We start from the raw sequence: 25789 nt of genomic DNA on the forward strand, positions 1-25789 counted from the left end.
GCCATTGTTGGGAGCGGCTCCGAGGGAGGTCGCTGCACCCCACATGGCACACACACGGGGTACTGGGGGCTCCAGGCACATCCCCAGCCTTCACTGTCTGATGTGGAAAGTGTGGTGACTCCCAGCGGGTTGCTCTGCTGCCGAGGCCTCTGAGCTCCACTCCACAGCCAGCAGAGCTGGCCTCCTGTCCCGGGGCCTGTCCTACTGAAAGAGTCCCCTCCCACCCTCCTGACCGCAGCTGGACAGGGCCCTGGCCCAGGAGAGGGCCCAGGGAGTTCCCACAGGCCCGGCAGCGGGTGGGGCGTCACCTGTCCTCCCTCCTGGCACACTGGGGTCACCGTGGAGTGGGTATGTGGTGGGAGCCTGCTCGGAAGGCTCCGTGCGTCCCGGGTGAGGGGCCCCAAAGGCTCACCCGGGCCAGGTGAGGGGCAGGTAGTAGGCGCTTCCTCATCTGACACTCGTTTCCAAAAGCTTGTCCTCACCCTGGAAACCAGGACGCGGGCCATGGCTTGGTGTCTCTGGGGTCAGGGAGAGGAGGGAGTGAAAGGAGGCAGAGACGGGCCTCCAAGCAGGGGCTGCTCTGGGGACAGCGCAGACCCCCTCCCCGTCCCTCCCCGTCCCTCCCCATCCCTCCCCGTCCCTCCCTGCCCCTCCCTGCCCCTCCCTGTCCCTTGCCCTCTTGCCCCTCTCTCTCCCACAAGCCCCTCACAGGGCCCTGCTCTGTGCTACACGCCAGGCTCTGCCGAGGCTCTGAGGTGCGCATTGCAGGGCCCCACGAGGTCGCAGGTGGCACGGGAGCTGGCGGCTGTGCTGCAGATTTCTGTCTGTTCGTGCACAGGGTTGTTTGGAGCGGGCAGGGAGGCCGCCCTTTTTTCTCGAAAGGAACACTCCTTTCAGCAGCTGTTCCGCCTGAAGCAGTGTTTCGTGGTGACCGCAGCTTGGAGAGCCAGCCTGGCTTTGATGGAGTGACCAGCGCCACGCCCTCCCTGGGAGTCTTCCCTCTCCACGGAGCTGCTCCCTTTAAAGACTGACTTCCCTCCACGGGGAAATCCCTGAAACCCGACAGTTGACAAACCCACACGCCCTCCGAGGGCTGGGCTCCAGATAAAAGCCCTATACGGCAGGCAGCGCAGCTCTCCTGGGGACCGTGGGGGACCCAGCAGGGCTAGGGCCCCGGTTTCTGCTGCCAGGACCCCAAAGGGCGCGAGGATCTGCCGCCAACTCGGAGCCCGCCGCTGCACCGCACAAGGACCTGCGCTACCCGGACCCAGCAGCGCTCGAGGAAGGTCCTGCAGCAGGGTCCCCCGTCCCTGGCTGCCACGTTCGCCTGCACCAGGTCCCAAACAGCAGGGAGAGGGGAGCCTGCACCCCAGGAAAACTGGTTTTCTAAGTTTTTCTGGTTTGTTCTCAGCTCCAGTCTCTTTCCTCTGGGAAACGCGCTTTGCCAGTGACTAGTCCCAGCCCTGCCGACACTGTTATTGGCTGTCACCTGAGCACCAGGTCCCTGGCCCCTGGGGACCCACAGAGATAAACGTGCAGAGCAGGAGATTTGCTGAAGCTGCAGCCCTGATCTGCAGCCGCATCTTCCTCCCAGGCTGCTGGCATGTGGCCCTCGCAGTGACCCCTCAGCCTAGGGCTGCCCTGAAGGTTGAGTCAGGGGCCCAAGGAGCAGCAGCCCCTGGCCGGCGGCACCCTGAATGGAGCTTGGGACCCGGACCTCTCATGTCTGCACTGCTGACCCTGTGTGTGGCGCTCCTGCCCCTGGGGGCCCCCGGCTGCAGTGCCCAGCACTGGGAGCCCTGCACAGGTAAGGTGGTGGGGACTCAGGTAGGGGCCTGGCTGTGGAGCTGGACGGCGTCAGTGGTCAGTGCCACCTTCTGGTTCTGAGATGCCTGGGAGGGAGAGCTAGGAGATTACAGGGAGCAGCCGATCACAATGGGAGTGCGAGGCTCTCACCCGGGGCAGAGCTTCAAAGAGTTAACACGCAGCGCAGCGCGGCGGCCTCGCATGTGCGTACCTGTTGGCCTCTGGGGAAGGCCGTACACCTGCTTCAGGAATGAGCCGCAGCACCCCACCCGCCCTGCTCCCGGGATGGAGAGACACTCGGCCTGTGGGTGGCAGGGCCAGGGCCCACTGTGGGGCTGGCCTGCTCCCCCTACCCAGACACGAAGATTCAGCCCCAAATACACGGGTCAATGCGCTTGCTTACGGTTCAGCCTTCCCCAAGTGGAGAGCAGGGCGCGTCGGGGCACGCAGGGGGCCCCAAAGCCTCCAGGGCCTCGTGTTCCCTCCTTTTATCTTTTCCCGTCTGAGGTACTGAGGATGGAACCCAGGACCTTTGCACTGAGCTGCATCCTCAGCCCTTTTTATTTCTCATTTTGCGACAGGGCCTTGCTGAATTGCTAAGTTTCCTAGGCTGGGCTTGTGATCCACCTGCTTCAGCCTCCCACAGTGCTGGGATTCCAGGTGTGCGCCTGGCTTGCTCCTTCCTTTTGGAAAGGCTTTGACTTGCATGTGACCATGACATCAGCAAACCTGGGTTTCTACCAAGAGATTTACTTGTCAAACCGAGACCTACAGAACAAAGAAACAGAACTGTGCCTGGTAGCTGGAAACCGGTCGGGGGCAGTCAGCTAGGGTTGGAGCGCTCAGGACAAGGCCCAGGCAGGGGCCGGTTTGATTTGCAAATAGCTGATCTCCCATGTCCCGGACAATCTGTTCCTTCCATAGGCCAGGCTGTTCTGCTCTGAAGCACTGTGTGTCCAGATCGTCCTGAGGCCCTGGGTCTGGATGCTGACCTGCGTGAGCAGCAGTGGCAGCATCCACAATGGCCCGGGAGCAGCCAGTCGGGGGCCTCATGTAGCCGCCAGGCTGGAGCCGTGCTGAGCCAGCCTGCGGTGCAGGCACAGCCACCACCCGTGGGTGTGGGGACAGACAGCAGCCCCTGCTCCCCGGTCTCTGCTCCTTGCTCCCGGGGGCTGGACCTGCCCCCGTGATGGTGACATGAGCTGCTCCTGCCCAGGCCACTGTCATCACCCAGCTTCCCTGGCCTCAGGTGACCATAGGCCCAGGCCAGCCCATGTCCTCCCTGCCAGGGGCCAGCATGGGCACCCGGCCCAGCCCTGGAGGGACCCCGAGCGGAGCCCAGCCACCCTCAGGAGCCTGTGGCCGTGCTCTGGGAGGGGATGAGTCACAGGCGTGTAGGTTCAGGTTCCCTTCAGTGCTGGGCACAGAGTCAACGCGTGTAACCATGATAAAGGTTATTTATAAAGCCCGCCCCCTCTGCCCCGGAGGTATGTTTCGAATAGTTACAAGATGACCCAGTTATAAAGGCCGCCGTGATGTGATCGAGGGAGGAAAGATGAAAGCCGGGTGAATAGCGCGGAGCTGAATTTGGAACACGCCCACCACAGCCCGTGAGGGTCTCACGTCGCTTTCTCGGTTGCTTTGGTTCCATTCGTTTTCGGAAAAGCCCCAGCTGACATCGGGGCACTGTGACCACAGAGGGGCACTGTGGGGCTGGGGCTGGGGCCATCATGGGCTCCATCCCCTTCCTCTGGTGGGCCGCGGACGCGGGGGACTTCCGGCGCGATGCCCTTCCCTCCCTTCCCGGTGTTTAGTTTGCAAAGAGGGGCTGTCAGTGTGGGCACCGGGACCTTCAGGTGTCCCCAGCCAGGGTCTTCACTCCTGCACCTCGCAAGGCATGAACTGCAAGCCTGGGCGTAATCGGAGGCCACAGGGGTCGGTGGATTCTGCCTGCGTCTTGGGGCAGAGACAGTCCAGGAGGACTGGGGGCTCTCCTGCTTGGCTTTCTTACAACCCAGAAAGCAGGAGCCCTGTCTTGGGTGGCTGAGGAGGCCGGGGTCACTGGTGGGGCCACTAGACACCTGTGACCGGGCTCCCTGGGGTGTGCGTGCTGTTGGGCAGCCCGCTGTGCTGTGCCACTGCCCAGCACGCCCCCTGCCCCAGGCCCCTTCTGGCAGATGATTGGAGACGGAGCAAGCTGACCGTGTGAGCAGGGCCCCGTGCCCCGTCCTCCCTCTGCTGGGGCCACAGGCCCCCCCCCCGCACAGTTGCGAATGCGGACGTTTAAGTCTCATCTCAGAGAGGCTGGGCAGGCGGTCAGCACGGAAGAGGTCGGCGGGGGCAGCGGGCTGTGGGTGCTGCAGCAAGCTCAGGGTGGCAGGGGCAGCGGAGCAGGGAGGGCCTGCCAGGCCGGGGGGTGTGCGGTGGCTCCGCAGGACTCTGGGCGGGCGCCTCTGCATTCCAGGGTTTCTCTGTTGGCAGTGCTGGGATGGAGCCCGGGGCCCGAGTGTGCTAGAAAGCACTGCACCCTGAGCTGCACCCCGCCCCAGGCCCAGTCCTCTTTGAGCTCTGGTCTCACCTAAGCTGCGGGCAGCTGGGAGACCCCAGGGACAGATCAGACTCTGCTCTGGCCGCACACTGAGCCGGCCCAGCTGCCTTGGGGCAAACGGCTGCAGTTCGGGCGCCAGCACCCTCATGATGGTGGTGCCAGGGCCGGGCTGTGTCCTAGGGAGCGGCCCAGCCAGCTCCACTGGGCATCACCCGCCCTGTATGACGTGGCGTCCTGTCCCCCGGGGCTTTGTGGGAGCTGTCAGGGCACAGCCAGACCCTGATGGGGGTCGTGCCGGGCCGGGGCTGTGGGAGGGGCAGGAGGCGGTGGAGGCAGAGCCTCTGGGTCAGGCAGGCGGGACTCCGATGCTGCTGCTCCACCGTCACTGGGACGGGGTGCCCACTCCTCAGCCCCCTTCCTCGCCGCCCACCTGCAAGGCCTGGCCCCCCGGGTCTAACTGTGGCTATGCCAGGAGTGAGGACCAGAGGTCTCCACCCGGAAGGCTGTGCTTCCCCGGGGCCTGGACCCTGAGGGGCGCACACTCAGGGCCGGGTATAGGCCGACTTGGCTTCCTGTGGGTGGAGGCCCTGCTGGGCAGGGTGGGGGAGCTCAGACCTCAGCCCAGGTGCAGGAAGCACCAAGGGCGGGAGCCTCCCCTCGGCTCCTATCCGGTCCCAGGAGCCCAGGAGCACCGATCCTGGCGAGGTCCCCAGCAGGGTCCAGGAGGCCCTGTCCCAGAAGTGCCGCTCTGGGCTGGCTCCTGGGGTGCTTTGAGCCACTGTCACGGGTCCCCCAGGGTGGGCCTCCGCCCCCAGGCAGCCTCCTGGGTGCCTTGAGGGCCTCTCGAGGGGACTGACGCCAGCTTCAGGGCTCCCAGATGGGGGCTGGGGCAGAAAGCCCCACCTCACTTGCCGGACAGTTTTCGAGGTTGGAAGCCCTGGCCGTTGGGACCCCCACACTTCTGGGGCTGAGGGGATTTTGCCTGTCACTTTTGTTTAATTTATTCATGTTCTTAAATAAAGGACCTCCCTCTGCAGAGCATCAGAAGCTCAGCCCCCAGAGCCACCCCTGCACAGAAGACCCCCGCTCTGCACCCCCAGGAAAGCCCTGCAGGGGAGGGTCTGGGGGTGCGCCCTTCCCCCACCCTGCCTGGTCTTGGGAGCTGCGGGGGGTCGGGAGGAGTTGGAACACCCCCTAAAGGATTCAGACACCCCCAGGGCATCCCTGAGATTCCACAAATGCCCCCTCCCCCCAGCTCCACTGTGAAAGCCAGGGTTTGGGCAGCTTCCGTGTGTCTTTGTCCTTGCATGGGCAGGCAGGGCCTTTGTCCTACCCTAGGTGGCTGGGGAGGCTTTGGCCCAGGCAGGGCTTTGTGTGTGGTACTTGGTGAGCCCACTTGAGGTCCAGGGCTCCACCACTGCAGGTGGAAGAGAAAGGGGAGAGATATTCGAACCCTGCTTCTGGGCAGCCCAGATGCGCTTGCAGCCCCGAGATGGCCCACGGTGAGGCGGGCTCCTCTGCAGGCTGCTGGAGGTGTGGGGACGCCCTGCGCGTGCATGTGTGTGACTCACACCCCTGTGTGTGCATGGTGTGGACGTGCACCCGTGCCTGTGGGAACCCTGCACAGCCTCCTTTCCATGGTGTCTGGTGCAGATGCGGTCTGTGGGCACTGGTGGAGCACCCCAGGAGTGTCCCCAGGCCAGGACAGAGCCCCACGCCCTGCAGCCGGCCGGCTCTGCAGTCCCAGGCTCCCAGGGACTGCCCTGAGCAGGTGTGTGGGGTAGGCCCTCCAGGTTGGGGGCGGGGGTCAGATCTGCTCCGGGGTCTTAGGGATGTCGTGGCCTCCCGGGTCTGCAGCCTGGGGAACCCTATTCTCACCCGTTCCTCTCCCAGCTGTCCTGACAGCCAGGAGGGCACTGATGGGGTTGGGGGTGGGAATGGCAGCTGGACAGGGGTGGGCAGGGACACCTGGGCCTGGGGGCGCACAAGGGGCCAGCGTGGGTTGTTCCCCGACCTCTGCCTTCCCCGGCCAGACCTGGGCAGTGGAGGTGCGTTGCTATTGGCTGCCTGGGCACAGACGGGGCATCAAGGTTGTCTGGGGGGCCCTGTTCAGGGGGCTGGCTGGCAGCACAGGTGCTTGGGTCAGTGGTCCCCAGAGCCCTGTCCTGCTCCCTGCTCCCCCCGTGGTCCTCAGACTGCAGGGCCCTCTCCCCAGGGAGGCCTTGCTGGGAGCCACTGGCCAGATGTGGCGCTGGAGAAACTGCCGTGTCCTGGGCTCCCGTGCCCTGGGGGACTGCTGGGGGCTGCCTGGGATCCTTGGCCCCTGGATGCAGCGGTCTAGGGACAGCGAAGCCAGAGTTGTGTTCTCTGGAAAAAGAACCGACTGTTGAGGGAGGCTGGGATGAGCGTGGCCAGAAAGGCGTTTTATTAACCTCAGGGCAAAGAAGCTTGTGGGGAAGGAGGACAACGGCTGAGGCAGCGGAGAGGCTGGCAGGGCTGTAAGACAGGCCAGGCAACAGCTCAGCAGCAGCTCACAGCCCACACCAGGGAGCACTGAGGGGAGGCTGCGTCCTGCTCACAGGGTCTGTCCTGGAGGTGACAGAGAAGCCCTGGCAGTTGAGGGTGAGGCCACGGAACTTTCAAACTTGTGTAAGCAAGGAGCCCTGTAGATGATCATGTGGCCAGCAGAGGGAGCCCTGAGGTAGGACCTGAGCTGGCCAGCCCTGCAGGACCAGCAGGTCAGCAGCAGGACTTCTGGGTCAGGGAGAGGCCTCAGCAGGCCGGTGGGGGGCAGGCGGGGCGGCAGAGCAGGGACAGGGAGGAGGAGGGCTTGCAGCAGCTGGGCTGGCAGGAGGAGGCGCAGCAGGAGGAGGCGGGCACACAGCAGGTGGGTCTGCACACGGGGCGGCAGAGCAGGGACACGGAGGAGGAAGGTGTGCAGCAGATGGGCACGCAGCAGGATGGCTGGCAGGGGGGGCAGGAGCAGCAAGCCGGCTGGCAGCCAGACTGCTGGCAGCAGGAGGAGGAGGCCCCGGAGCAGACAGGTGTGCAGCAGACGGGGGTGCAGCAGACAGGCTTGCAGCAGACAGGTGAGCAGCAGACAGGCTTGCAGCAGAGAGACTCACAGCAGGACGGCTGGCAGGACGAGGAGCAGCAAGCCGGCTGGCAGCACGGGCTGGACTCGCAGCTCACTGGGGTGCAGATGAGGCTCAGGCAGGGGCCCAGGGCACAGCAGCTGGGCTGGCAGCAGCTGGGGGCACAGCAGGGGGGCTCGCAGCAGCTCTCTGGGCAGTCGTCCACCTGCCAGGGCTGGGTGCAAGCGCTGGAGCAGACGGACATGGTGGAGTTGGCCATGGCGGGGCTGGGCTGGGGAGGTGAGTGTGTGAGTGTGAGTGAGTGTGAGTGAGTGTGAATGTGTGAGGTGCTCCGGGCGTGGGCTTTTATATCAGGCCAGGCTGTGTTGTTCTTGCTCGAGGCTCCAGCGGCCTTCCCTGTCCTTATTGCTGTCCCTTCCTTGTTGCTGTCCTTTTCCTTGTTTTTGTGCGTTCCTTGTTGCTGCCCCCTCCTTGTTGGTGCTTTGAGCTGAGTCCCAGGTGCCCCTGATCACTGTGGTTCAAACAAAGAGCCGCTCAGCCCGTGGACTGCGTGGGGTGGCCGAGGGCTGGGTGATGCGCGAATCTGTGCTTGGTCCTCTGGGCAGACATCTTGGGAACAGAGGACGCTGTCAGACTGCTGGCAGCAGGAGGAGGAGGCCCCGGAGCAGATGGGGTGCAGCAGACGGGGGTGCAGCAGAGAGACTCACAGCAGGACGGCTGGCAGGAGGAGGAGCAGCAGGCTGGCTGGCAGCTAGACTGCTGGCAGCATGTAGGCGAGCAGGAGCTGGTGCAGCCTGACTGGCATCAGGGGGTGCACATGAGGCTCAGGCAGGGGCCTGGGGCGCAGCACCTGAGCTGGCAGCAGCTGGGGGTGCAGTAGGGGGGCTCGCAGCAGCTCTCTGGGCAGTCGTCCACCTGCCAGGGCTGGGTGCAAGTGCTGAAGCAGAGGGACATGGTGGAGGCGGCCATGGCGGGGCTGGGCTGGGGTTGGAGTGTGTGAGTGAGTGCGTGTGTGCACGACTGAGGGTGTGCAGTGTGTACATGCCTCTCAAGCCTGTGTGTGTCATCCCAACCTGCGCCTTCCCTGTTGTCTGCAGGAGGGCCGAGGAGACACTCAGCCGGGTCGTGACTGGCTCCCTTGGTGTTGGAGGCCCAGGGTCTCTTGCCCTGGGACGGGGTGCTGCCGTGTCCCCTGGCTGGACCCACACCTGGGCTGAAAGGCAGGAGCCTCATCGTTCCCTCTGTCCCTGTCTGGTCATTTTCTGGGACTTCTTGCCACAGTTTCCTTCTGCCTTCTTGACCTTCAGGGGATTACACATGTATTTAATCTTTATTTTCTGCCTCTTTTTGGAGAATAAAAATTTTGACCTATATCCATAGCTCAGTGACTGTTTTGGGAATTGTATTTGTTTGTTTTATTAGATAGTAATAAGTCCTGCTTGGTGCCAGCAACTATTCTGATCACGTGTATAAATATTAACTTATTAGCTCTCACAGCTTCATGAGGTTGGTGCTGCTGTTTTTCTAGAGGAGGAAATGGAGAGACAATTAAGTACTTGTGCAAAGCCTCCACAGCCAGCCGAAGCTGCTGGGCAGGAACTCTCTGTGCCTCTGTCCTTTTTCATTTCTGCTTGCCCGACATTCTTATTTATTCTTATTAGTGCATGCGTGTATCACCTAATGTTGACATTCCTTGTGTAGAGTTGATACCTGTTCATCTTAATTCCTTTTTTAAAAAAACAAGCCTGTGGAATTTTTTTAAAATAATTTTATTATCAAACACACACACATACAGAAATTAAAACCATTCAGAGAAGAACAATACAAGGGAAAAAAACTACAATAATATTCAAATACAGTAGAACTCAACCAAAACAAAACTGAAAAGCACTTAAACATTTTTCCATATAACTTAAAAAAGCATCTCAAGCACCAACAAGACACCAGAGGATGTGATTTGTTTCAGAAAGATCCCCAAAACCAACACTGAACAAATAGTGGTCTGGAAAAAAAGTCTAGGTAGCTAGCAGACTCCACATAAGCCAAGCTTCTCCCTAATTTAAATTTCGATACAGTTATATGACATGCGATGGAAACACAATCCAAGAAATATGTTATTAGGCAATTTCATCCGTGTGTATTCTAAATTACACTCTCAGTTTCTCACATTAAACTATTTGGTATTTACACAGGTGTGTCCTATTTCACTTAAGAGGATGGCCTCAATGTGCATCCATTTAGCTATAAATGTCTCTAGTTTCTGGTTCTTTATGGCTCAGTAGTACTCCATTTTATTAAAAAAACCCACATCTTTATCCAGCTTCCAGTTGATGGGCACTTGGGCTGCTTCCAAGCTTTTGCTATTACAAACTGTGCCGCTATAAACATGGGTGCGCATATATCCCTGTGGTATGATGCTTTTAATTCTTTGGGGAAGATACCCAGCAGGGGAACAGCTGGGTCAAATGGGTCTTCTAGTCCTAGTTCTTTGAGGTATCTCCATACGGATTTCCACAGTGGCTGCACCAGTCTGCTCCCCTACCAACAATGGAGAAGGGTTCCTTTCTCCCCACACCCCCGCCAGCATTTGTTATTGGATGATTTCTCTTTTTTAAAAATTTCGTATTTAAATGTATTACAAATACGGAAAAGTTCACATACCAAAATGTGCAGCTCAATTACTTTTTACAAACTGAACACAGTATGCAATGAGCTTTCATAAAAAACAGTTCCCCAGGGCCACAGAAGCCTCTTAATGTCCCCCTTAGGAGGATTCTATTTTAATCACTTATGTGTGATAGTTGTACATTTGGTGGAAGAGTGAGAACATGCATCTGTAGATCCCTGTGTCTACTCCATTAAGGCTCTTCACCATTCTGTACCCCTAACTAAGGACTACTGCAATGGGGTGGAGGTTTTGTTGTTTAACTTACACTTTCCATAGAAAAGGTATGTTGGTACCAAGCTGTCGAATAATAGCTAGTGATCATTTTAAAAACATGTACCACACATGCAGCTCTCTTGGCAGTATCTTAACATATGCCCACCCTGGGGATGCACCTCCTCATACTCCTGGATGATTTCTTTATAATAGCCATTCTTTGTGGGGTGAGGTGGAATCTCAGTGTTGTTTTCATCTGCATCTCTCGAATGACCAGAATGATGTTGAACACTTTTTCATATATTTATTGCTGCTTTATTTCTGTTCTGGGTTGGTCATGTCAGAGAAGTCACACAATACGTAAACTATGTTTCTGTTTTATTTTACTTAATGTTATCATCTCAGGTGCATCCATTATCCTAAAATGACTCAAATCTATCCTTCTTCATGACGGATTAGTACTCCATTGTGTATAATACCGTATTTCCTTTATCCATTCATCGGTTGACAGACATGTAGGGTGCTTCCAAGATTTAGCTATTATAAATTCTGCTGCTATAAACTTGGATGTGCATAGATCACTGTAATATGATGTCTTTAACTCTTTCAGGAAGATACCTAGAAGGGGAATAGCTGGGTCAAATGGAATTTCTAGTTTTAGGTTTTTGAGGAATCTCCATACTTTTTCCCATTCTACTTAATTGCTCACCCTGACCGATATATTCATTCTATTAGAACTTTTGACACAGTTAGCTTCATTGTTCTTTCTAAGATATCCTTGAGAATTTTTTGGAGTGTTGGTTTGGTGGTCATTAATTTTTTAGGTGCTGTTTGTCATAGAAAGACCTTATTTCTCCATTAATTTTGAAAGATAATTTTGCAGGAAATATCAGTTTGGGTTGGAAGTTGTTTTCCTTTAGGGCTGGAAACACTTCATTCCAAACCCTCCTGGCCTTTAAGGTTTGTGTTGAGAAGTCTGCTTTGATTCTAATGGGTTTTCTGTCCTTGTGCTGGATGTCTGGGATTTTGAGTAGGATGTGTTGTGGAGAGGTTCTTTTCTTTCTTTTTTTAAACATTACACAATTGCTCTTTCTTAGATTTAAATTTTATTTTATTATTTCATGTTTGCAGTACATGCAGTCATCTTGAGGCATTGGTACACACAATTACTCTTTTTTTTTTGGTACTGAGGATCAAGCTTGGGACCTTGAGCTTGCGAGGCTGGCAGCCAAACCACTGAGCTAAATCCCTGGCCAGAGAGGTTCTTTTCTGATTGTGGCTATTTGGGGTTTTATATGCTTCTCTTGTCTGTATGTTAAATTCTTTCCCCATATCTGGGAAGTTTTCTGCTATTATTTCTAATTCCAATTAATCTTAGGTCAGTCTTCTTTGCAGCCTCTGGCAGCTTTTACATACATTTGCATGTTGTCTTGTTATATTTAAGGTGCCTCTGGTCTCTGACAGCAGCCGTCTTCTAGTTCTGACACTCTGTCCTTCCATCAGTTACTTCCGCTGCCCATACTCTCAGTAGAATTGTTGATCTCCTGGAGTTCTGTTTGGTAGCTTCTCATGGACTCTAATTCTCTGCTAAACTGGCCATCCTTGCTTTGTATTGTTCTGCTTGGCTCAGCTAGTTTTTTATAAGTACCTTCATAAACTTGCTCTTCACTTTGTTTGAGTCTGTTATTTGTTTACCTATATCTTCTTTGAACCAGCTGAGCCCCTTATTGATCTGGCTTTATTTAATCTCCTCTGTTATCTTTTCAAACAATTTGCCTTTGTGGATTTTGATGTTTTTCCCCTGTTGATGATGCATGGATCAGCTCTGGGGGAGTTGGGCGTTCTGGGAGGCATTTTGTTACCTTGTCTTCTCATGTGGATTGATTATAGTGGAAGGATTTGTTGCTGGTTTGGAGACCTTTTTTTTTTTTTGGTTTTTTGAGGCAGGGTCTCCCTCTGTAGTTCAAGCTGGCCCTGAACTCACTATAGACCCCAGCTGGCATCGAACACACAGCGATCCTCCTGCCTCAGCCTCCTGAGTGCTGGGATCACAGGCGTATGCCACCATGCCTGGCCTGGAGACCCTGTTTAGTTGATGTCTTCTTAGTAATGCATTCTGGGCTAACAATGGACCTCTGGCTCTCTTCCAGGGCCTAACCACCTCTGTTTATTTGGGAAGGAGGCTGCGATGCATTTGGCATGATGCCCAGTTCCCCTTGGGCTTCCTGGCGGGTCACTCAGTCTCAGATGCCTCTCTTAGCTGGGGCTCCTGGTGGCCCAGCAGGCTGAGTGCTCAGGGCCTTGTTGGATGGGTAGGGCTGCAGTTGAGGGCAGGAGCCCACCTTGTATGTTCCTAAGGTCTCCTGTTGTAAAGACCTTGTCCAGTGTCCACACAAGCTCAGCGTTCTCACTGCATTGAGATCTAGAAACGCTGCCTTCTATGACAACTCCCCAGCCCAGAGCACCATGTTGTGGGCTCCTCATGGTGGATTAATAATGGTTCCTGATGTAGCGACCCTCACAGAGCTCTGGTTTACATCAGGCCCAGTGACAAGCATTTCATGGTGTTGTTCCCCAGACACATGAGTCACTGTGCCACTGGACATTCAGGAGCAGGAACTGGAAGCTACTCTGTCTCCCTCTGGAACCCTCGCTCTTCTCTGTGCTGACAGATTATTAGAGGGGCGAGTATTAGAGGGGCAGTAGAAACAGGTCCTGAAGTCCCAAGTCAGGAGGATGGGTGAAGGCCATTGGTAGATTGGTGACATAGCTTCATTGGGCCCCTAGAGCCACTGTGGGCTTTGTATTGTCACAGTGGGACAGAGGTGGCGCTGCATGTCCCAGGCAGCCCCTTTGAAGGGGAGCCCAGGAAAGCTCGTGCCAATGGGCTGAGTTTCCCTCAAACGCAAGGTCCCCTCAGCCTGGCTGTGCAGAGGCATGTCAGACAGAGCTGGGTGCAAGTGTGAAACTGGAGGACACCATTCCCCTGGGGACACAGTGGGCCATGGTGTGAGTGTCCTTCCTCACATCTTGGCACTGCAGCCTTCCTGTCCCTGTGCCTTCTGGTCTCTTATTACACTGCCTCCAAGGTTTGGTTTATTTTGGTTTTCATCATTTTCTCTATTATGTACCCAGATATGGTTTTCTTCAAGAGTACTTCTTTGGGGATTTCTGAGATTCTGGGATCTCTCAAGTTTATATTTTGTAGTAAAATTTAGGAAATTATGTCCATTATTTCTTCATACATTCATGTGCTTCAGTGTCGTTCTCTTCTACAACAGAGTTTGATATCACACAGATGTGGGGCAGTTTGCCATCAGCTCACACCATTTGCACTACTTTTCTAAATTCTCCTCCTTCTGTTCTGCTCCTCTGTTCTGCTGGATGATGTCTCTCGCTGTGTCTTCACATTTCCTGGGTTTTCTCCCATCTTCCACCTGCTGTTCAGCCCATCCAGTGTGTATCTACATTTCAGGCATTGTACTTTTCATTTACATTTACATTTTCTCTTTCCCTGGGGAGATTTCCTGCCTAAACACTCATTAGAACAATACTTTCCTTTAATTCTTTGAACACATCTCTTTGCTCTTCGAATATACTGGAATAGCTGCTTAAAGTTGTTGATTTCCCATGTCAATGGGAAAAGTTTTATTATTATTATTTTATTTATTTATTTATTTTTTGGTACCGGGGATTGAACTCAGGGTATTGAACTCCGGTCCTTGCGCTTGCAAGGCAGGCAGTGGAACCACTGAGCTAAATCCCCGGCCCTACATGCAAGTTTTATTTTTGATTGACTTTTTTTGAGAATAATGAATTACATTTTTATAAGTACATTTTAATGTCAGTTGACTTTGGTTATTTATTGGAAATTACAATAATACGTTTAGCCTCTAGGTTCTAAAATGACTACTGATGTCTGTTCTAGCACAGGCCAGTACAGGTTGATTGCTTGGAACCTGGTGGGCTTGGGTGTCCCCTGTGGGTGCAGGTGTGGCAAACCCAGCCTGTCTCCTAAGCTCTGTGACTTGGTAGGACCCCCCCACCCAACCCATGCCCCTTGCAGCCTCACCCTGGCCTGGTGGATGTTGGTAGTGGAGTGTGGGGGTCTCGCTCTTGGCTGTGGTCCTCACTCCCTGGGCACAGTCTGAGCTGGATCCGGGAGCCCCCTCTGTCTTGTAGGCATCTCCCGGTGGCCTTGCCCTGAGCAGGTGCAGCCACCCTCCCAGAGGGCTGAGGGCTCTCTCGGTGACCCACCCACTGTCCAGGTCAGCAAGCCCTGGCCCCCAGGGCTCTGGGTCCAGTGCTTCCCCTGCTGAGCTCTGAGCTCCCTCAGCAGACCAGAGCCTGTTGTCTGCTCACACGCCTGTCACCATACTGCGTGGAGGGTGCTGGCCCCAGGCAAAGCTGGGCCAAGGAAGGGGGCAGTTGGGTGTCCCCTTAGTCTCAGGAGCCACTCTCTGCCCTACCTGGTGACCACAGTCTGCAGGAGGAGGTCTCCTTGTGTGCTTCACCTGGGCAGGTGCCCCTGTCCATCACACCTTTCCTGTGTTATGTGTGGTCCACGGCCCATTCCTGTCTGCTACCAAAGGTCCTCTCCATGCTGCAGGGCTTGTAGCGCGAGGTCACTGGGGACCATGGTCTCTGTCACAGCATGGCAGCCATGCGAGGCTGATGCTGGAGGGGAGCTAAGCCCACTCCCTCGCTGAGGGAGGATGTTGAGGACCTGGTTTAGGAGTGTGGCTCCAAGGACTGGGCAAGGCTGATCTCCTCTCCATGTTGGACTGCAACAGTAAACAACAGACTCGAAACACAGAGCACACATCGGAATGAGATCACCGAGGCTGAGACAGACACAGCATGCTGTCTACAGCAAGCTGGGCATCCTCATCATATGCCTATCTGGGGGTTGGCTCTTTCCTCGTCTGTGGGGAGGTTGGACAAGGGAGGAAGGTGAAGGAAGAGGAAAAGAGCACTGAGAGTGTTCAGATAGTCAACAAGCTGGGGCCACACCAAAACGGAAGCAAACACACCACACAAGCTAGGAAAGAAGAGAGGAAGCCAAACCAGGAAGACAACAGTGTGCTCTGTCATGCTGTGACTCCTGGGACCCGGCTATAAATGCTGCTCAGGGAGGAGGCTGCAGACATCACCAACTCCTCCCAGCCACAGCCACCTCAGCCACCATGTGCCACACCAGCTGCTCCTCGTGCTGCCAGCCGGCCTGCTGTGTGTCCAGCCCCTGCCAGGCTGCCTGCTGCGTGCCTGTGAGCTGCAGGCCTGTCCTGTGTGTGACCCCCTCCTGCCAGTCCTCGGGGTGCTGCCAGCCCTCCTGCCAATCCTCCCTGTGTGTCCCTGTGAGCTGCAGGCCTGCCTTGTGCCTGGCCCCCGCCTGCCAGTCCTCGGGGTGCTGCCAGCCCTCCTGCCAATCCTCCCTGTGTGTCCCTGCGAGCTGCAGGCCTGCCTTGTGCCTGGCCCCCGCCTGCCAGTCCTCGGGGTGCTGCCAGCCCTCCAGCCCCAGCCTCCTCTGCAACCCTGTCTCCTGCGGCACCTCCACCTGCTGCACCTCCTCCTGCTGATGACCTCAGTCCTCACGCCAGCTGACCGGGACAGCTGCACAGACCGCTGTGGCCCACAGTCAGCGTTGCCGCTGACGGGAAGTCTGCTGAGCTGAGCCGATGGACTCGGCCTAGGATCCAGCAGAGGGGTCCAGAGCCTCCCTTGCCCTCTCACACCCAATGGCTGCCCCTGTCCTCAGCCTCCCCGTGTCGTCCCACGGGAGCCCAATAAATCCACTTTCCCACTGCAGCTCTGTGTTTCTCCCTGCTCTTGATATCCGAGTTTCCTGACCTTCAGTGAGGGTGAAGATGAAGGGTTTCAGCTGAAACCCCAGTCGACGCTTAGGAGAAACCGAGGCACTCACTGACTGAGACACACAACGGCTATTGGAGCTGGTCAGGGTTGCAAGTTGGGAGACAGAATTCCCCAAGAGGCTGAGGTGTGCTCTGGGCTCCTGCAGATTTCAAACAAGTTTTAAGGCAAAAGCAGGAGCGTGTGTGGGTCACGCTGGCCGTGTCCTGGGTTCAGAGCGATGCAGGCGGCACCGCAAGGGATTGTGGGAAGGACAAGAAGGGCGGGGCTCACACAGGAGGGGCCGGTGCTCAGGAGCAAAGCGTCCCGGGGAAGCAGGGGGCTGGGGCGGGATGGCCCTGGTGGCTGCTGTGGACTCGAGCGTTGTCCTTCGGGGCAAACCGGAGCTCTTGGCAGGGAAACGCCAGGACGTGGCGGCCCTGAGCCTGGGGGGGTCCTGTGTCCTGGGAAAAGACCGCAGCTGCCCAGGGCCCAGGCTTGTGTCCTTAGTGCCTGTCTGCTCGGCGTCACGAGCCCCTTCCCGGGGGAGCGGTGCCGGCCCGTGCTGTGTTCCGGTCCAGGTCAGGTCCACCCCCCTCCCTCCCCAGTACCCCCCCCCCCCCACATCTCGCGCTCCCTTTCCATTTGCAAACAATCCGTCCCCCTCTGTCTGTCTTTCATTCGTCTCTTTCCTTTGTTTATCCCTTGGGCTTCTCATCGAAGTGAAACCATGCAGTCGTTAAGCTTCTGTGTCCGATTTATTTCGCTTCAAATGACGGTTGCGGGGCATCCGCTTTCCTACAAATGACCCAAGTGAGTCCTTCCTTGGAGCAGAATCATACTCCACGGTGGACCGAGATCAGCTGCTCTGCCCGGCCCATGCGCTGACGGACGTAGACCGGTTCCATATCCCGCTCATAAGGGTGTGGCGCCGTACACGTGGTCGGCTTGTGGCATTGTAACAAGATGCTCTTTACTCTTCGTGGAAGATGTGTAGCAGGGAGAGCCCGGGTCCAGTGGAATTTCCTGGTTTGCCTCAGTGAGGAGCCTCTGTGCTGATTCCCACAGTGTTCTACATCCCACCGTCAGTGGAGAAACGTTCCCTTTTCCCTGCAGCCTCGCCAGCATTTGCTATTATTTGATTTCTTGGTGATGAGCACTCTTTCTGGAGTAAGACGTGCAAAGTGGAGGGTCAGTGTGGCTGTCGTCTCCATTTCCCTGAGAGCCAGCAGTGTTGAAGAGGCTTTAGGGATTAGCAAGGGCTCTGTTAAGGAGGAAGTGCCGTGTGCTGCTGAGATGAATGTGTATTCTGGGGAAGTCGGGAGAACACACTGTAAATTTCCATTGAGCCCATTTGTCCAAAGCCGTGCTTGGGCTCTGAGAGATCATCCTGAATGCTTGCTTTAGGAGATCTATTTGTGAGAGTGGGTTATTGCGGTCACCCACTGCATTGTGTTGGTTTTTATTTGGGCCTCTGTGACAGTAGTGTTTGTTTTTATGGTCTGGGTGCACTGATACTCGGTGCGTGTGTATTTTCTGAGTTGAGGTTGTAAATTGCATGTGGCAAGTCGCTTTGTTACAATATGGAGACCTCTCTAGGAGCTGACTACTTTGCAGAGATGTCTTCCGGGCAGCGCTGGCCTTGGGCCTTTGAGTCTGGCCCAGGACCCTGTCTCTTCCGTTTATTAGGGGTGGAAGGTTGCGTCCTGTGTGGTTAGCACCTAGTTGTCTGGTACTGGGCTGTGCTATTGTTTCATGACCCCCAGACAATCTAGGTATTGTCATACAGGGAAGATCAATGGATGACGACAAGTATGTCGTCCTGGCTGAATTGTACAATCGGTGAGAACACTAGCAGCAAACAGACTAGAGAATGACAATGTGACAACTAATAATTTGCCCCTTTTACCCTAGGTACAGGATTTATGGTTATATAACAAAATCTAAGACAAATCAGAAAATCATACACAGTAAATATGGTTTCAATAGAGTGAATTGGCCCAGAGGGGACAAGATTGAAAATGGAGAGTAAAAAATAGAGAAATGAAAGAAGATAAACAGATTAGGAGCAAGGCTAAAGGACAGAGGAGCATTACCCAGGAAACCGGTGACAGGTCCAAGAAGGAAGAAAAGAAGGAAAAAGTAAAAAGAAGAATAAAACAAAACAAAAAACTAACAATGTTCATATTTGACAAAACCCCTTCAAAAACAGAAAAAATATAGAGAACAGACAAAAAAACCATAATGAGTAAAAATAAAGAAAAGAAAATATAAAAGGAAAAAGAAAAGAAATTTCTCCGTGATTGTAAGCCTGTGGTTATCTTCTGGGGGCACAGTTTTGTAGCAGTGTCTAATTCAAGGGCGACTCTGCCCTCGCTGGTACACACAGCAGGCAGTCAAAGGCCAGGCCTGTGCTGAGTCATCACCAGCAGCCCAGAAGTAAGACTAGGGTGGGTGCTGATTCTGGACTTTCACACCCATGGAAATTCAGCAGAGTCTACCTCTGGTCATGGGGGTGGGGCCTCAGTCGTTCAGCCTATATCATTCTGGTTTTTCTTGCTGGGCTGACCACCCTTCCCTGACCATGGACGTCTCCTGTGGGTGTCCCTCACCCAGTCACTGTGGGAATTTAACACTGGGATCCCTGAGATGAAGCCGACCCACAGCTGCTCTGAGTCCCAGGTTCAGTTGGGCCCTACCCAGAATGTCACCTATCTGCCCAGCCTCCATCTGCAGGGAACATCTGTGCCACTTACCTGGGGAGTTGAGGTCATCTACATTCAAAGTTGCTTCTGAAGCAGTTCGACTCATTCCTGCCACTGCACTCTGTTTGTGTCGTTGACTCCTCTTTTTACCCTTTCTTTGTAACTACTGGCCTTGCCTGACCTCTTCATTGCAGACAACTTTTTGCCCATCATGGCTTCCTTTTGTCTGTCTGGGATGTTCTTGTGTGTGCTTTGGAGTGTAGCTTGATGTTCATGAATTGTTGGGTGCTCTTTGTCATGCAATGTGTGTATTTTACCACTGAGTTTAACAGATAGTTTTGGAGACTATGTTAGGCTAGGTTGAAAGTTGTTTTCTTTTTTTTTTGGTTCCGGGGATCTCACTCGGGACCTTGCACTTGTGAGGCAGGCGGCAGAACCACTGAGGTAAGTCCCCGGCCCAAAAGTTGTTTTCTTATGAGGCAGAGACTTCATCCTCCTGGCGAAGATAGTGGCCACGCCCTTCCTGCTGTGTGACTGCACTGAGCCCTTGGCACCTCTGCAATGGGCTCCCTCCCTCTGTTCTGCTGCCTGTCTTCTGGTTGCCCTTCGTGAGCCACAGGCCAAGTGTCAGCTTGGTAGTTGTTTGAAGATTGCTGTTGCAGCTGGAGGGAAATCTGTCATGAACCTCTGGGAGTTTGGGAATCTCACAGAAGTAACTCAGAAAATGTGATCTACACAAGCAGAATGCAGATGGAGACAATGCAGTTTTGGGGCAGGTTTCTGCATGAACCAGGACATGCGGAGGGTGCAATTAGCCACGAAGCTGGGGCCAAACAAAATAGGAAGAGCACACACTTGGAAAGTAGGAAGCCAAACCAGGAAGACAACAGTGTGCTCCATTATGCTGTGACTCCTGGAACCCAGTTATAAATGCTGCCCAGGGAGGAGGCTGCAGATATCACCGACTCCTCCCAGCCACAGCCACCTCAGCCACCATGTGCCACACCAGCTGCTCCTCGTGCTGCCAGCCGGCCTGCTGCGTGTCCAGCCCCTGCCAGGCTGCCTGCTGCGTGCCTGTGAGCTGCAGGCCTGTCCTGTGTGTGACCCCCTCCTGCCAGTCCCCGGGGTGCTGCCAGCCCTCCTGCCAGTCCTCCCTGTGTGTCCCTGTGAACTGCGGGCCCTCAGTGTGCCTGTCCCCCTCATCCCAGTCCTCGGGGTGCTGCCAGCCCTCCTGCCCCACCCTCCTCTGCAACCCTGTCTCCTGCGGCACCTCCACCTCCTGCTGAACTCAGGGGCCCATGCCAACTCCTCAGTGCAGAGATGACACTTCTTTGACCTCCCTGTGCCAGGCTTCTGGGCTCCAGGTAGAGCCTTGAGGTGACAGGAAGACTGCTGAGCTGAGCCACTGGACTCTGGTCTGAAATCCAGCAGAGCAGTCCAGAGCCTCCTCTCCCTGTGCATCTCCAGTGAATATTCTGTTCCCAGCCTCCCCCTGTATCATGTGGGAGCCCAATAAATGCATTTCCCCAGAGCAGCTCTGTTTTCCTGTGCTTCCTTTTATGCCCAGATTTCCTGCCAGTCCTGTGTTCGGATTCCCTGTTCTGCATCTTGATGTAGGTCAGAGTCCTGGGGGCTGGGAGTGGCCTGAAGATGTTGAAGTCCTGAGACCCAGTGCTGAGGTGCCCATGACCCTGGCGGGTCACAGTCCCACAGTCCCTCACACAGTCCCCGATCTGTCCTGCTCCCCACCACCCACAGGCTGTGTCCTCCAGGTGTCCTGAGAGCAGACACTGAATGGAGACAGCGCAGGGAGTGCTGGGCTCGCTGTCTCCCTCTCCTCGGGTGTCCTGGTGCCCAGCCTGGAGACTTCCTTCCAACAGAGAGACTTTTGACTCAGGGTTTCAGGCTCACAAAACAGGATGAGCTTCATATCACTCCTCTTCACTCTTCCACAGATGTCCATTTTTTTGGAATGAAAACTAATTCTCATGGTAACAAAGCATGCACATACTCTCTTCCCAATATAGAAACCAGAACACAGGGTCTGTTGCCAGTCTTGTCTTGGGGCAGCTGCTGCCCGGTTCGTGCTTACTATTCTGTGTCTTCTAAAGGACCGTCTGCATTGTGTCTGAGGTGGGAACTTTTGAATTTGGTGATTTCCAGTGACTGAATCTTCTGGGAGTGGGTTTTGTCCTCCGTACCCTATGAGTGAAACTCCACATTGCCTACGGCACACTTCGTCCCTCTGTGTCCCCCAGGTCCCTTGTGATGTCTGGGTCCAGGTCCTGGGAGGTGCCAGGCCTGTGGTCCCTGGCTCTGCTCTTCCAGGTGGTGCAGTCAGGCACCTCTCTCACTGTCACTGTTGGCTTCCTGGGGCTCCCACCCTTCATTCATGCAGGAGCCTGTGCTGAGCTCTGAGTTGCAAAGCGAGTTCTAGTCTTTTGTCCAAGGCGGTCTGGACGGATTGTGTTGTTTGAAAGGGCTTTGGATGGGAACGATCAGCGTGGACGTACACACTGCTGTATGTGCACACACACCCCCACATACGCTCCCTCTACGAACGCCACGTGCACACCCGGGCACACACACAACTCAGGACTCTCGCCTGCGCTCACACACACACAAACTGGGAGCTGGGGTGAGACTGCAATCAGCAGGAGAGGTAGAGGGCTTCCCTGCACCTCCTGCTGGGGCTCAGGGGCGGGAGACTCTGTCCCACTCAGTCCCACCTCCAGGTCCTGCTCATCCACGCAGCCTGGTTTCAGGAAACAGTTTCAGAGCATTGCAGGTTGTGTTTAAAATGTCCCTGTAAAGGCCAGTGTGGCAACAGCTTGGTCACAGGTGTGGCGGTGTCCAGGGGTGAGACTGGGGGGTGTGGAGCGTCGGACTCTGACATCATCAGGGGTTAAGCCACTGTTCCTCCGTGCGGGGGGATGGTGGGAGGTGGGGCCAGGTGGGAGGTCTGTGCTGCTGGAGGTGCCCAGGGGGTGTGGTGTGTCTCTGGAGCCTTCCTTGCTCTCTCTGCTTCCCAGCTGCCCAGGTGAGCAGCTCTGCGCTGCCACATGCTCCCCAATGATGTCCCCCGCACAGCGGGCCATGCGGCCTGGACTGAAGCTCTGCACCTGCCATCAGCGCTGCCACAGGTGTGTGTTTCTGTGAGGCCTGCCTCAGGGAGCACATCGTGGGTCTCAGGGGCGCCTTTGCTCAACCCGCAGGATCATGTGAGCAAGGACTTTTTGGTGGGTCCATGAAGCACTCCTGCCAAGTCGTATTTTTGCTGGGAGCTCCGAGAGTTCCAGTTGCTCCGCCTGGACCCACTGATTTTCTGATTTTGATTTTTCAGTCAGACCTACTGAAGTAGAACTCACATGCAGTACACTTTATTCTCTGGAGGTGGACTTTCAAGATATGTTTAGAAAATGCACAGCGTCTGTGCCCCACAGTCGAGGTCTGTGGAGCATTGGCAGGGCCCCCACATTCCCTCTGTCCTTTGTTGTCAGCCCCACAGATCTCCCCAGGCCTAACATCATATAAATGCACTCCTACAGTGGGAAGCCTTCTCGTCTGCTTCGTTGCCTTTGAACAATGCATTGAGATTCACCTACGCGGCTGCAGGTATGGGCACTTTTCTCCTTTGCCTTTATTGAGTGGAAGCATCTGGTCTACCACGGTTCATTACCCATGGAGCAGGTGATGGGCATTTATTTTGCTTTGATATTTTGGTTATTCTGAATCAATTCAATATGAAATGCAGGCCAAGGTTTATGCAGGGTCGCTCTCTTCCCCTTGGGTGACTGTTGATCAGCAAACAGCTGGGTTCCTCTGTGCCTGTCTGGGCAAAGGCAGCTTCATGGGAAGTCTTGAGGGTGGCAGCATGAGCTCTCCAACTTGGCTCTTCCTTCCAGAAGTTGTTTGGGCTCTTGCTTAGGCACTGAGATTCTTTGTCTCCCCATAAAGATATTAGGAGAAGCATATTGAGCTCCATGGCAGTTCATGCTGGGATTGTGAGTGAGCGTGTACCAAAACTATAGAACAAGGTGGGGAGAACTGACATCCCCAGCAATCCATCAACATAGTCTGTTTATTTGGTCTTCTTTGCTTTCTCTCATCAATATTTTGTCACTTTGGCATGGAACATCTGTACACTTCCCCATCGAGATTTATCCCTAAGTGTATTGTAATTTTAGATGCTATTATAACTGAGACTATTTTAAATTTCAGTGTCTAATGGTTCATTGCTAGTAGAGTAAAATAAAATTGATTTTTGTATAGTGGCCTTTATTCTTTGACCTTGCTAAACTCATTAGTTCTAGTAACTTTGATGTAAAATTTTTGAATTTTTCTAGGTAGGCAAGTATGTAGTATGTAAATAGAGACTTGTAAGTGTTATGTGTAAGGGGACCCAGATGGTCTTTCACCAGCAAATATGCTATCGGCTGTGTATGTCCTTTAAAAGACACTCCTTTTAATTCCTACTTCAGTGTAGATATAGAATTTTATTCTGAAGAGATACTGAATTTTTTCAGGTGCTTTTTCTGAATCTATTGAGATGATCATTGGATTTTCCTCTTTGGTCTGTTGATGTGGATTATATAAGTTGATTTTTGAACATTGAACCAACCTTGTATTTTTGGGATAAATCTCATATGCCCATAAACTTTTACTTCCTTTATATATTTTTGGATGTGATTTCTAGTATGTTACCAAAACTTTGTATATCTACATTCATGAAAGATATTAGTGTATATTTTTGTGATGTTTTAGTCCAATTTTGGTATCAATGTTATGCTGGCCTTATAAGATGAACTGAGAAGGGTTCCTTTCCTTCTTTTTTCTGGAAGAATTCATGTAAAACAATTAATATTTCTTCCTTAAATGTTTGGTAAAATTTATCTGCATAAACATTTTGTCCTGGAGTTTTCTTTGTTGAGAATTTTAACTACAAACTCAATTTTTAAAATAAATATGGAACTATTGAGGTTATCTATTTCTCTTGAATGAGCTTTCATAATTTTGCCTTTTAAGCAATTTGAATATTTCATCTAAGTTATCAAATGTAATCTATGTAATTATCTATGTAATTCCCCTGTAATCTTTTTTTTCTCATGACCAGGGATTGAACTCAGGACCTTGCGCTTGTGAGGCAGGCACAGCACCGCTGAGCTAAATCCCTGGCTTCCCTGTAATCTTTTAATAAGTGTAAGATCTGCAATTATGTACTTTTTTCATCCTTAATACTGGCACTTTGTATCTTCTCTTTCTTTTTAATTATCCTGGCTGGAGGTTTATCAATTTTATTGCTCTTCTCAAAGAAGCAGCTTTTGGTTTTATTGGGTTCTGCCCATGCCCCCCCCCATTCTCCTTTTTGTAGCATCATTGATTTTTTTCTGATTTTTTTTTTTTTTTGGTACCGGGGATTGAACTCGGGACCTTGCGCTTGCGAGGCAGGCACAGCACCGCTGAGCTAAATCCCTGGCCGTCAATGTTAAGTACCATTTTGCTGATTGTGTGCTATTTGTTCCATCTGCTCTTTCTTCCTCTTTTTCCTTTTTAGGCCTCTGGTTTAGTGCTTTTGATTACTCCATTTCTGCTCTATGTTTGCTTCACTAATTCTCCGACTTTTGGAATCTGCTTAGCACCGCCTCTATGACAGACACCCTTAGTGGATAGTTACCCTGTCTGTCTTGTAAGCGCCTCTTCTCTTTAAAGCGCTCCTGAGAGCTGTTTTTCCTTGTGTGGATCCAGAGTTTCCTCTGCTACCACCTCCTTGACTTGAAGAGGTTCTTGGATTTCTTGCAGTGACTTCCACTCTGAGTGGTCTCTCTGTTCTTGCTTACCTGAAAAACTGTTTGTCTCACCTTCATTTCTGAAGGGCATTTGTTTCCCAGGGCTGGCAGATTTTCCTCTGCGTATGTTGCAGATGCCTTGGGCTTGTGCTTCCCCCGAGGAGCCGGGCTGGTCCTCAGCACACGGAGCCCTGCACGCTGTTCACCTCCAGTTTCTGACAGCCACCGGCTGACCGGGACGTGCCTGGTTACGGTTTTCTAGCTTGGGGTTCTCTCGGCTCTTGGGAGGGCTGGTTTCATGCGTTTCGTCATTTTTAGAAGCAGTCTCGGGGCTGCCTCTTCAGAGGCTTGTCTCCCTTCCTCACCCCTCTCCAGCCCAGTTGAGGGCACATAGGACCCGGAGCTGCCGGAGGCTATATTCTTGTTCCTTCTCTGCCCCCAGCTTTCTCTTTGTAATTCCTTCCCGTTTTGCTTTTTATTAGTACACGTTTGCAGTAATAATGATCACATTCCTTGTGGGGAGTCGGTACCTGTACATAACACACCTTAATTCTTTTTATTTCCCCTTCCCCCTCCCGCTGTCTCTTGGTTCTCTTCTCTTTTGCAAAAGATCTCTCTCCCCGTTTCCTGTTATCTATCTTTTGTTTGCTTTTTATTTATGCTTTGGGTTTCTCATACAAGAGAAACCATGTGATATTTAATCTTGTGTGTCTAATTTATTTCATTAACATTGTGGTCTCAAGGTGCATCCATTTACCCACAAATGACACAAGGGTATCCTTTATGGCAGAGTAGTGCTCCACTGTGTGTAAATACCACATTCTCTTTATCCATCTGTTGATGGGCATATAGGCTGATTCCAAGATTTAGCTAGTCATTTGGACAGTTTCTATTTCCCTATCTTCATGTTCACTGGTTCTACTCTTGACTGTATGAAACACACCTATGAGCCTGTGGGACTGCATAACTCTGTAATCATAAAACTCCCCTAGCCCCAACTGTGATTGAATGTGAGTTAATAGATAAAGATGCTTGTTAGTTCTGGGACACTAGATAAGATCTGTATCAGCCATAAGGTCCCAAAGTAAATTACTCAACTCTTTGTTCGAAACTGATGT

At 53.5% G+C, this 25789-nt stretch overlaps 3 protein-coding genes and 1 long non-coding RNA gene across 4 annotated transcripts in view; 3 read left to right on the forward strand and 1 right to left on the reverse strand.

Annotated features, from left to right (window-relative positions):
- The first annotated feature begins 1137 nt into the window (after positions 1 to 1137).
- Tspear (thrombospondin type laminin G domain and EAR repeats) overlaps positions 1138 to 25789 on the forward strand; it is a 125742-nt gene continuing 101090 nt past the window's right edge. The window contains exon 1 of the mRNA XM_087208055.1: positions 1138 to 1807. Coding sequence (XP_087064181.1) covers positions 1723 to 1807 — 85 coding nt within the window. The 5' untranslated portion in view covers positions 1138 to 1722. The remainder of the gene's footprint in view (positions 1808 to 25789) is intronic.
- Krtap10-12 (keratin associated protein 10-12) lies at positions 7127 to 7708 on the reverse strand. The gene has a single exon (XM_087208146.1). The coding sequence runs from the start codon at positions 7706 to 7708 to the stop codon at positions 7127 to 7129; it is 582 nt and encodes a 193-aa protein (XP_087064272.1).
- Positions 8255 to 16135, forward strand: LOC106009231 (uncharacterized). The gene has a single exon (XM_087208152.1). The coding sequence runs from the start codon at positions 15517 to 15519 to the stop codon at positions 15907 to 15909; it is 393 nt and encodes a 130-aa protein (XP_087064278.1). The 5' UTR covers positions 8255 to 15516; the 3' UTR covers positions 15910 to 16135.
- Positions 16257 to 20437, forward strand: LOC106009230 (uncharacterized). The gene has a single exon (XR_015450129.1). It is a non-coding gene; the product is annotated as an uncharacterized LOC106009230 (long non-coding RNA).

The sequence above is a fragment of the Heterocephalus glaber genome, unplaced genomic scaffold (assembly GCF_053883595.1).
Source record: "Heterocephalus glaber isolate CG9 unplaced genomic scaffold, H.glaber_assembly_v1.0 deba00000122, whole genome shotgun sequence".
Taxonomy (NCBI): Eukaryota; Metazoa; Chordata; class Mammalia; order Rodentia; family Bathyergidae; genus Heterocephalus; species Heterocephalus glaber.

Coding starts and splice junctions, on each gene's coding strand:
- Krtap10-12 (XM_087208146.1), bottom strand. CDS start 7,708: ATGGCCAACTCCACCATGTCCGTCTGCTCCAGCGCTTGCACCCAGCCC.
- LOC106009231 (XM_087208152.1), top strand. CDS start 15,517: ATGTGCCACACCAGCTGCTCCTCGTGCTGCCAGCCGGCCTGCTGTGTG.